The sequence below is a fragment of the Orcinus orca genome, chromosome 5 (assembly GCF_937001465.1).
Source record: "Orcinus orca chromosome 5, mOrcOrc1.1, whole genome shotgun sequence".
Classification (NCBI taxonomy): Eukaryota; Metazoa; Chordata; class Mammalia; order Artiodactyla; family Delphinidae; genus Orcinus; species Orcinus orca.
The window spans coordinates 57561033-57573409 of record NC_064563.1 but is presented as its reverse complement, the minus strand read 5'-3'; the positions used below and the strand labels follow the sequence as shown (position 1 = coordinate 57573409).

The window sequence follows — 12377 nt, the reverse complement described above, 5'->3', positions numbered from 1 at the left end:
CAAAAAGAATAAAATATCTAGGAATAAACCTACCTAAGGAGACAAAAGACCTGTATGCAGAAAATTATAAGACACTGATGAAAGAAATTAAAGATGATACAAATAGATGGAGAGATATACCATGTTTTTGGATTGGAAGAATCAACATTGTGAAAATGACTGTACTACCCAAAGCAATATACAGATTCAATGCAATCCCTGTCAAACTACCACTGGCATTTTTCACAGAACTAGAACAAAAAATTTCACAATTTGTGTGGAAATGCAAAAGAGCCCGAATAGCCAAAGCAATCTTGAGAAAGAAAAACGGAGATGGAGGAATCAGGCTCCTTGACTTCTGACTATACTACAAAGCTACAGTAATCAAGACAGTATGGTACTGGCACAAAAACAGAAATATAGATCAATGGAACAGGATAGAAAGCCCAGAGATAAACCCACACACATATGGTCACCTTATCTTTGTTAAAGGAAGCAAGAATATACAGTGGAGAAAAGAGAGCCTCTTCAATAAGTGGTGCTGGGAAAACTGGACAGCTACATGGAAAAGAATGAAATTAGAACACTCCCTAACACCGTACACAAAAATAAGCTCAAAATGGATTAAAGACCTAAATGTAAGGCCAGACACTCTAAAACTCTTAGAGGAAAACATTGGTAGAAAATCACAGTAAGATCCTTTTTGACCCACCTCCTAGAGAAATGGAAATAAAAACAAAAATAAACAAATGGGACCTAATGAAACTTCAAAGCTTTTGCAAAGCAAAGGAAACCATAAGCAAGACCAAAAGACAACCCTCAGAATGGGAGAAAATATTTGCAAATGAAGCAACTGACAAAGGATTAATCTCAAAATTTACAAGCAGCTCATGCAGCTCAGTATCAAAGAAACAAACAACCCAATCCAAAAATGGGGAGAAGACCTAAATAAACATTTCTCCAAAGAAGATATACAGACTGCCAACAAACACATGAAAGAATGCTCAACATCATTAATCATTAGAGAAATGCAAATCAAAACTACAATGAGATATCATCTCACACCAGTCAGAATGGCCATCATCAAAATATCTACAAACAATAAATGCTGGAGAGGGTGTGGAGAAAAGGCACCCTCTTGCACTGTTGGTGGGAATGTAAATTGATACAGCCACTATGGAGAACAGTATGGAGGTTCCTTAAAAAACTAAAAATAGAACTACCATACGACCCAGCAATCCCACTACTGGGCATACCTGAGAAAACCATAATTCAAAAAGAGTCATGTACCACAATGTTCATTGCAGCTCTATTTACAATAGCCAGGACATGGAAGCAACCTAAGTGTCCAATGACAGATGAATGGATAAAGAAGATGTGGCATAGATATACAATGGAATATTACTCAGCCATAAAAGGAAACGAAATTGAGTTATTTGTAGTGAGGTGGATGGACCTAAAGTCTGTCATAAAGAGTGAAGTAAGTCAGAAAAACAAATACCATATGCTAACACATATATATATGGTATCTAAAAAGAAAAACAATGGTCATGAAGAGCCCGGGGCAAGACGGGAATAAAGACACAGACCTACTAGAGAATGGACTTGAGGATATGGGTAGGGGGAAGGGTAAGTTGGGACAAAGTGAGAGGTAAGTTGGGACAAAGTGAGAGAGTGGCATGGACATATATACACTACCAAACGTAAAATAGATAGCTAGTGGGAAGCAGCCACCTAGCATAGGGAGATCAGCTCTGTGCTTTGTGACCACCTAGAGGGGTGGGATAGGGACGGTGGGAGGGATGGAGACGCAAGATCAAGAAATATGTGGACATATGTATATGTATAACTGATTCAGTTTGTTATAAAGCAGCAACTAACACACCATTGTAAAGCAATTATACTACAATAAAGATGTTTAAAAACAACAAAAAAAGAAAGAATGAAAAACCATTACTATTTTCTCATTAAATTTTTTCCCCAAAATTACTGTTTAAATGTATGGAAAATAAAAACTTAAGGCAACATTATTACCTCATTGTACCTGAAGTTTACAGATTAAAGTCTTTAAAGTAGATTTACAATGCAACATGAATATTATCAATACCAATGTGTTCTTCTTTATTTTTACTCTCTATCCCTGACCCACCTACTACCCATGGCCCCACCACCAAACCTGTCACAGTGACTGTACTAAACCCTTCATTAACCAACATGAACACACAACACCCACATAAAATCCACTCCAGGAGAGATACTTGCATAATACCATATGCTTATAAAATATATATAGCAGCCTAACTTTCAAAATGACCTATTTTTTATATTCTGAAATTTTAAGTGTGAATGTTTAAATCATGTAAACTTAGTTTTTATAAAGTCTATATTTCTTCAATATTCTTTTGTTTTCTTTTTATGTCTTTTTATTTTCAGACTTATTATACGTTTGAAATTTTTTCTGCATAATTTTTTTTTTTCTGACAAACATCTGATAGGACAGTGCAGCAGCTTAAGGGGCTCAAAGAAAATCATCCATGTGAAGATTCTGAGATGAGTTAAATAATACTATTTTCTTTATCTCTATAATTCTTTTACCTTTATGTCTCATTGCTGCCTAATAAAAACCTTTCTTCTAATTAGGCCTGTCTCCTGTCATCTATAGAAATAATTTTGACTTCTATCACCATGTCTAATCAAGAAATCTATGCCTCTCCTGAATAACTGCCACATTTTTATATGGTTTGCACACCATTAATCTTAAAACCAATATCTTACTTTCTTTTGGCTGCTAGGAAGCTTGAAAGCAAATTTGTGACTTGTTTGGTAGCTGTTTAGAATGTTTTGGCATACATTTTACATATAAATTTTAACTTATATTATTTTAACCTTATTTTTTTATTAGGTTTATTTATTTGTAGCCTATTTCAAAGTACAGTGACCCTTGAACAACTCAGAGGTTAGGAGCATCAACTCCCCCACCCCCCATAAAGTTGAAAATCCACAGACAACTTTACAGTGGGCCCTACAGCCCTCCAGATTGTGGTTCCAAACCGAGTTCCAATTTCAGATTGTGTAGTACTGTAGTATGTATTAAGTGAAAAAAGTCCACATATGAGTATACCTGTGCAGTTCAAACCCATGTTGTTCAAGGCTCTACTATAGTAATTTTTGGAAAATCCTTTGTTTTCAATAAGAGTAGAAAATAAAGCAAGTAAATGCATGGACAGATACAATTTCTATGCCTTTTGTCTCTGCTGTTCATTTTGCCAGGAAAGACTTTCTTCTTTCTGCCACTTATTTTGTCCAGAGTCAGTTCACATCATATCTCCTCTATGAAACTGTCTATAAATTCCTAGATTTCTCTATAAATTCCTGGATATGTGTCTGTGGTTATAACAATACCTGCTTTATAACAATACCTGTTTGCCTGCTGCAAGCGTTCTTTGCCTTGTACTTGGGAAAAGTCCCCAATCCATCTTCTCATGCTCTTTTCCCTACACCCTTCGGTCAGACTCACTTGGGATTTCATGCCTTGACATTCTCTGCAATTTTACTTGCTCCGATTATGCTTGATTTTGTCCTTAGATTATAAGACCTCTCCAGCAGAGCTTCTGGAAATTTCAACTCCAAAATGCCCTGTTACCTCAATATCTAAATTTCATTTCTAAAGTGCCTCAGGTTTTCAAGTATACCAGCCTCTCACTCAGAGCTGGTGAAAGCTTCCTCCTAGAAAACAAATAGGTTACACAAGACCTCTGTGCACTTCTCTTAATTGAAAATGCTATTAAAGTTCTATTGGGTGGGAAGGAAGATTCACAAACTGGTGAGTTCTCTTTGGGATTTTAGAAAGCTTTCAAAGCACTCACAGGCATGGTTTATGATGATGAACGCAGAGATATTTTTCCCATCATAGAAAGTAAACATGCACACCAAGCCAGTATAACTGGTTGGGGTATGCAGTACTGCTGCCCTTGGGTTGCAACTGAGAAGCACAGACACTAAGGTACGTTCCCACCTGGATTTTTTTTTTTCTTACACTAGCCAAACAGAATAAGTATAATTTCTTTTAAAAAATGGCTGTATCATGAGAAACATCTGTTGCCTGTGCCTATGGAATTTCAAGCCAATTCCTCCTTGTTGTGATGAAAGATAAGTAAATGTCTCAAAAGCCAAAGTAACTTCTTTGGAGTCAAGAGAGAACCCAAGCCTGGATGGAGCAGTCCTATAAAAGCCAGACTGAATACTGGACAACGATTTCCAGGTGATGACTGTAGAAACTAAATATGTCAATATGGAAAGCATTTACAAGCCTGATTTCCCTTCTTGAAATAGGAAAGTAAATACCCCTAGAAAATAATGTGCCAAATTCCTCCATCAAATTATAGGCTTTAGGCAGCTAGGGTGGAGATCTGGGTTCTGGCAACTGCTTCTGAGAAACCAAGGGAAATTTTTGTACCTTCAAAGGATCTCTGTTCGCTTCTCTACAAAGTAAAAATTTTGGACTTGAGGCCCTCTAAGCTCCTCTCTACCTTGAAAATGTTAACATTCTACAGATTTCTTTTCCCTAGCTTTGACAGCCAAATTCTCCCTCAGTGGGTTGGTGAAGAGTTCTCCTCTCTGCTGACGGCTACCTAGAACTGGCCTTGCATTTGAAACGGTCTAGCCAACCTTCTGTACTTGGAAACATCTTTTCCACTTGAGTTCTAGTCTTTCGTAGCCTTTAGAATAGGGGTTTCCTAAATCTAGAGAACTAAGAAGAACTAAGGTAAGAAGAAGGGCTTTAACTAGAAGGTGCTGGAAAACATCCGAGCAGCAGAGAGGTAGGCAGCCTGAGTGATGAGGTTGTGTTGAGTAGCCCAGGGGAGACCCCACTCAAAGAAACCTCCTCTCACAAGGTTGTTCTGGCACAGAACTCAGATTCCTGTTATTCAAATAATTCTGAGGATAAATTAGTATCTCATATTCTTTACAAAGAGGCATGTGGCCTTGGACATGTTTTGACCAAGGAAGAGGAGGAGAGAAAGAAGAGCTCAAGAGTTCCTGAGGTAGGAGGGACTCAGTGGACGAGCAACACAGCTGGGTAGTGAGAGAGTCTTTCCCTTATTATTTATTTATTTTAGTTCTGATTAGGGTCTGCCCTGCCTGTTAATGAGAACCCTGGGAGAAGCAGAAAATGCCTGTCCTTCCTGAGAAACAATAGGTAAGGGTCCCTTACGTGCCCAAGGGTAGCCTTTTGAGAGCCTTAGCCTAAGGCATTTTCCAGATAACTCCCGGTCAAGAAGGGAGTTTCCACCCTCCTGTCATCCCAGCCATGGCCTTTCGCTACTGTCACAAACTGACAACATGCCGCTCAGTGGTACATGTGTTTATAGATATTATGTAAGGAAATTCTGCTTTCTTTCCTCAGCAAATAACAGTGCTCAGAAAGCACTTACCCCTATTCCTGATGCCATATGATTTGTCCATTTTATTTGTATTTTCAAAAATTAGAAAAAATTTTTTCTAGTATTCTCTCCTCCCCAAGATAATTCTATTTTATGAATCCAGAGAATATTATGAACCTTCATGTGAGAAATTTTTACATAAATGTCTGTGGAGTTACTGTATCATTGAGACTGAAAGGGAGAGTTTGCTTCTTATACTTGAAAAGATAATTGAGATCTGTTCACATTAAGCTGAAGATAACCTTGGAAAGATTTCACTCTCATTCAGGAAAAGATATGTTCCCAATACCATTGGAAACATTAACTGTTGATAGCTTAAGGGCTCCACTAACCAGGGCACAATCAACCAGCTCCCTGGGTATAATAATGGGTCAGAGACCTAAAGGATGTGGTGCTAAAATGAATAATTTCTGAACGTCTATGGCTAGCGCTCCAAGTTGTAATTAGAGATGGTTCAATGAATCTAGACAATCTAGATACATGGCCTTAGAAAACCATTATTCAAGGCACAAGATGGAATTCTAATGAAAATCCTCTGTTTATTATCTACTTATCATCTTCATAGCCAAAACTCTTAAACCTATCACCCATAGGTTGAATGTACAAGACATTTGAATATAGTCATTTCTATTAGAGAACACTCATTTGTAAGCAGAGCTGACAATAATTAGTATTATTTTAGAGAACTTCAGAATCTTTTATAAATGCTGTTAAGTCAAAGGCAAGATTAAACAACATTTCAAAATGTCTTTTTCATTTACTTTGGTAATTTTTAAACTCAAGCTCAGATATAGGACAGGGTATCGCATAGAAAACAGAATACTGTTAGAGCAACCCATAAATAAAGACTCCAGGATATATCCTGATTTTTCTTATAAGATATTAAACAAACATCAAAAATCTCTTACCTTCACACATACAAGTAAAGGTACAAGTTATCTCCACACCGCTTTCCTTTATATATATAAAAAAAAATCCAAAAATAATTTCAAACCAAGGTGAAGCACCTTTGTTTCTCATTAATTCTCACTGATTAATAGGTTCACTTAATAATCTTAGGGCAAATATGTCTGGAATGGAAGCATTTCAACACTCCAAGAAGATAGATCTGAACTATTTGTAGACCTACCAAGGATGCATTTCAACTCAGATAAGATCAGAAGAGTACACATTCCTACTGAAAAGTTTTCACAGAGTGCACAAAGGAAAATACCCCAGGATAGAACTGATTTCACAAGTATTCCCCAACTATGAACCAAGGCACATTGTTTTCTAACTCAAACCATGACATTCAAATTATTTATCATAGCTCTTGTTTTAAATTTTATGCATGTTTTTCTGATATATGCTAATTATTAATTCTGTAAATAATTGGAAAAGTCAGTAGATAGGAGGAAGGGAAAGTTACCCTTCCACAGTGGAACATATTACCAGAATCATAACGTACATAAAGGGGCCAGAAGAAAAGAAAAGAAAAAAACCCAAAACAACAGAAGATCTATACACAATCTAGGACTCTAAAATAAGAAGCAAATATTACCTCTGATCCTGACACAAAGAGGGATGATAAGGGGAGAGGGGAGAGGCCAGGTTACTCCTCAGTTTATTTCAATCCCAAACACAGACTCAGGGGATGAACCCACAAGGCCTAGGATGAGCTATTCAGGGGGCTGCCAAATAGTCATATACATCTGATACAAAATCATTATTATACGAGCAACTTTAACAACCTAGATGCCTCCCATATACTTTTCCACAGAAAAATACTGCAGAGACAGTTAAGGTATATGTTATAATCACGTACATAATATCATTTTGTCCATAAAACACATACAAATAAATTATTTCATAGAGTTATACTGAATGAGCCTTTTACCTTGTTTTTCTTCAATAGAATGCACTAAATAACTTTTAAAATTAATCTTTAAGTTAAAAATGATTTTAATAGCATTTTATGCAATATTTCAAAAAAATTTTTTTAGGAAACCTGCAAAAATAGAAATAAAATTCTGGGATTCTTAAGCAAGATAGGTAGAGAAAGAATTAAAGAAAATAAAGAAAAAAACAGGTATTCTGGAAGATTATTTAACTCTATAAAAATGGGTGATATACTTTTATGACCAGGCATGTCTATGATCATCTTATTGTTATTCTCAGGTGTGCTGTATTTCACAGATGTACTTACATGTTTGGTTATGTGTACTTAATGGAAAACTGAGTAGTTTGGGGATTTTCTTGTTGGTAGCTTCACAAGAACATAATTAAACAAATAAAAATATCATTATCAAGTAGATTTTTAAAAAATACCTTGTTCAAAATGTCACTTGTAAAGGTGGTAAATAATTCATAAGAGAAAAGACTACTAGAAATCATGGCAACAAATACGCATTCAGCCCATTTTCTATTTCTTTTTTTAAAAGGAACTTTCTTCATTCAAAAAAGTGGAAAGTGTTAAGAGAACTTGTATTTGTGTCTATCAACAAGCCTAACCATATAAGCTTAGTCAAGCCAATGTCAACAAAGCCAGTCCCTTCAAAGGACAAAGGTATCTGATGAAGTAAAACCTGTAAAACCAACTGCTCTCCCTAACGATACGCTGCCCTCTGAGACTTGTTTTCTACCTTTAAAAAAAAATGGTTATATTAATTACAAGGACACTTAGCTGGTAAACCCCAGAGATGGTAAAATCTGATTACAAATTAAAATCCCACAGAGACAAAAATCGATATTCTTCCAATGCTAGCAAAAGTTTAACATGAAAATGCACTGGAAGTAGGTTGCACCATTTCTCCAGCACTACAGTGGGGAGTAAGGATAAGGCTTTCCCTACTCCACCAAAGTGGTGTTTCTGTGTAGGTTGAGTAGTTGAGCAAAACCGACACAGCTGCTTCTTCAGAAACAACAATCCCCACCTCTTTTCCCACCTTCAAAGCACACCTCGAAACTCAGCGGGGTGGAGGGGGGGGGCGCGCGCAAGCACATACACACACTTTGTAATCGACACCACTTACACGTCTGATTGCTACCATTTCAGAAGCTGTTGGCACTTACCTTGCAAAGCTGTGTTAGGTAAATTTGCTTCATTCTCTCCCATTTTATTATTTCTTTTTAAAGGGGGCCAAGCAGTTTCAGTTGTGTCAGTTACCCTGTAAGCTTTGTGACCTTCTGACTTTCTCCTGTAGTAATGTAACAGTATACTACCTGCTTTCTTCTGTGAATAATTACCATTCTGCTTCCTGAGTTACCTGGGCTTGCAGGACCTGTTTTACTGTGAAGTGAGATCACATCCTTTGATCGAATGGACTGCTATTAGTGTGCACTTCACAAAATGTGGCTTTGTTTCAATTTTGATGTTAACTTTTAATTCCCAACTTTCACTTTAGTCCAGAAACGTTTCTACACTTCCCCCCTCCAAATAGTGTTCAACACACCATGGTGCAGAGCCAGAGTTTTGTTTGTTTGTTACTGTTCCCAATCTGCTTCTCTTATAGAAATAAAATAAAATTTAAAGTGACGTTTGCAGTGTCCATTAAAAAAAATACAGGGAAATAAGTGACAGCATGGGAATCAGTTTTGTGCAGTGGTAGAAAGACAGGCTTTGGAGTAGCTCTAGTACTAGCCGTGTAACTATGAACGAGGAATATAACTTATTTGAGACTCAGTTTCCTCAACTGTATATTGGGGAAAAAAATGTAAAATACCAATTTCAGAAGATTGTTATAAAGATTCAAAGCAATAATGTATGACTGTGCTAAACATTGTGAATAATAAACACAAGCAACATTCTTCCTCCTCTCTCCACCCCTCCTCTTCTTCCTTTTCCTCCTACACCCTCTTCCTTCTCTTCTTACTCCCTCCTCTTGTTCCTCTCCTTCTGAGGGATGGAAAGAATGTGGAACCAGAGCACTGATGTCACTATGTTCTGACATCAGCTGTTACTTATTAACTGAGAGACCTTAAAGAAATGATTTTATCCAATCTTAGAGCCCCTCAAGGTCCTCACTGGTTAAAGAAGGATACTGATATTTACATTGCCTTTTAAATAGAAACATAGTGATATTAAGTTAAACTGTTCTGCCTCAAACAAAAAAAAAATTCCTAGCAAAGATGAGCAACACTTAGAAATTTATTCATTTACAAGAGAGGAAGTAGATGACAAAAATAAGTCAATTTATTTAAGCTCTCCCATAAGACATTTGAATACAAAACAATCTCTACTTCCTTCCTCTAGAATTCCTTAACTTTTAGTTTTGGTCACACTAGTTAAAAAAAAAAAATCTGAGGTTCAAACATCTCCTACTTTAATAGTTCTTTAATTTTCAACTTAAAAGTAATCTATACACTATGTCTGCTAGATTATTAATGAAAAAATGATTATATAAGTTGTGTAAACAAAAGAAATGGCAAACAAGTAGAATAGTGATTCTCAAAAGTATCAGAATAAAAACAAACATCACACACACAAATCCTCATCACAGTTAATTTACAGTTCTTTCTTTCATTAACCTCTCTAGGTCTCAGTTTCTTCATCTATAAAATGAGCTGACCATTTATTAATTAAGGCCCATTTTATCTTCATAATGTCATAAACCTCTGATTTAAAATCCAGGTTATGGTTTGTTCCGGATTAAAGCAGTCTTTGCCTAGCACAATTGCATAATGTAATATATATAGCCAGCTCGTTCTTTACCGAAAGTAAACTGAAATTGAATGTTTGCCAGTAAAACACTATAATCATCACATTCTGACTTCCCCATAAAAGGAGAAACACACATATCAATTCTCACTCACAAACTTGGAAATGCATTTACATATCTGCCCCAGGCACCTAAAATTAGTCAATAACGGGTATAAATCACCGATTATCTACCAGCTGAATTATGGCATGTGGGAAGTTATTACGAAAGTAGAATAGAGAAGTCCTATTTTTGAGCAGAGGTAAAACATAAACAGAAACCTCCAAAGTTTTTGTAGCTGCACAGAAAGTAACATAAATATACATAGTGAAACAGTTTCAATACTAATAAAGGGCCCTGAACACACACTTTCTTGCTCTCACTCTCGCGCTCGCTCTCGATCTCTCGCTCTCCCTCTCTCCCGGGCCATGGCTCCCTGGAAAACTTCTGCCTTCAACATGTCCCCTTTGCCTGACTACTTGACATGCAGGAATTCTTCAATCCAATCTTGGTTGAAGTCTCTTCTATGTGCTTCCAGAGGTCTCTTAACAACTCAGAACTTTTCATTCAGCCACAGCTCTTATCACCTTGTACTATATGTACAGCTTAATTATTTCTGTCCTTAAAAGGTGTATGTCAGAGAGCCTTTTTGTGTCCATCACTACATCCCTAGCACCTTAGCACAGTCTCAACCACATACTATGCCTTCAACAAATATTGTAAAGATGAATAAATTACCATCATCAAAAAGGGTGAATTAAAGGATCTCAAAGAAAAGAACATTGCTTAGCAAAGAATATGATGGAAGATATTCGAGGAGGGAAAAACAACAAATTAAATTTCAAAAATGAAAAGAGATGGGAGGGGGAAGTAGGTAAGTTATAACTAGGGACTTCCCTGGTGGCGCATTGGTTAAGAATCCACCTGCCAGTGCAGGGGACATGGGTTCGAGCCCTGGTCCAGGAAGATCCCACATGCTGCGGAGCAACTAAGCCAGTGTGCCACAACTACTGAGCCTGTGCTCTAGAGCCTGCAAGCCACAACTACTGAGCCCCTGCGTGCCACAACTACTGAAGCCCGTGTGCCTAGAGCCCGTGCTCCACAACAAAGACAAGCCACTGCTGAGAAGCCCATGTACCACAAGGAAGAGTAGCCCCTGCTCGCCACAACTAGAGAAAGCCCGTGTGCAGCAACGAAGACCCAACGCAGGCAAACATAAATAAATAAATAAATAATACTTAAAAAAAGAAAGAGCAAATAACTAAGAGCTAGAAGGACATGTCTCATGAGGACACTCATGAGAATTTCCAAAAAGAAAAAAAAAAATCAAAGTTAAAAGAAGTAGATGAAAGAGAAAAAAAAAATGTATGCATTAGTTTAGCACACACACAGGCACCAAAAACAAAAGGCACGAGTGGCATTAGGCAGAATAGCTTCACTGAATGGTGAAGAAGAAACTAATATAATTATTAAGAAAAAAATTCAAAATCTTTGAAAGAACGCCTCTAAGAGTGAATGTGTCCTTTATACGCATTCTGAGACTTTGCTATAAAAACTACTGTGCACATTTTTTAAACAACTTAGGTGACATAACAAAAAACAAGACTTCCAGCCACATCACCTATTTGTATTTCCAACATTGTATTTCTAAAGCACTCCAAGGAGAGAGTGGGCAAAAGAGAGTGTTATAAATGCTATCCTTTATCACTCATTTTAAGGGTTCTACCTAGAACTACAAACAAAGAAGAAACCAATGTTACAGTTTAAATTTGTTGTGGGTAGTTAGTTATTGATTATTTAGTTCTGATTTTCAAGGGAAGATATATGTGAAGATTTGAAAAAAAATATGAAGTAATTACTCAAAGTTATAAATGTTGGCATCGTATGCTATGGAACATGGGACACTGGGTATGTAAAATGTCACAATACATGCAATAATTACAGAAACATGGTACTCATTTTCACAGTAAAATGTATAACACAAGTAGAACAACAACTTGATCAAAAGCATAGATATCCATGGAGAGAAAAGGCTAGAGAGAAAAGGATTAGAACCTCTCAAAACTGCAATCCTGCAAATCATCATTGGAAGGAAATTCCAGGCTCAGCAACCAGGATGGATCTTTGAGATTACAGTTCCAAGAATTAGGTAGATGTGCTCGCAGGGTATAAGAATATTTTGAGCTAAAAGCAATTGAGAATGAGCAGACTCAGGAAAAGCTCTTTACTTCCCCTTACTATCTACAAACAGAGTATCCTAAATTTATACAGGAAATTT

General features: G+C 36.8%; 1 protein-coding gene across 1 annotated transcript in view; it reads right to left on the bottom strand.

The window, feature by feature from the left end:
* NAALADL2 (N-acetylated alpha-linked acidic dipeptidase like 2) overlaps window positions 1-11851 on the bottom strand; it is a 1061651-nt gene extending 1049800 nt beyond the window's left edge. The window contains exon 1 of the mRNA XM_033429498.2: window positions 8475-11851. Within this exon, the coding sequence (XP_033285389.1) occupies window positions 8475-8517 (43 nt within the window). The 5' untranslated portion in view covers window positions 8518-11851. The remainder of the gene's footprint in view (window positions 1-8474) is intronic.
* Window positions 11852-12377: the final 526 nt, after the last annotated feature.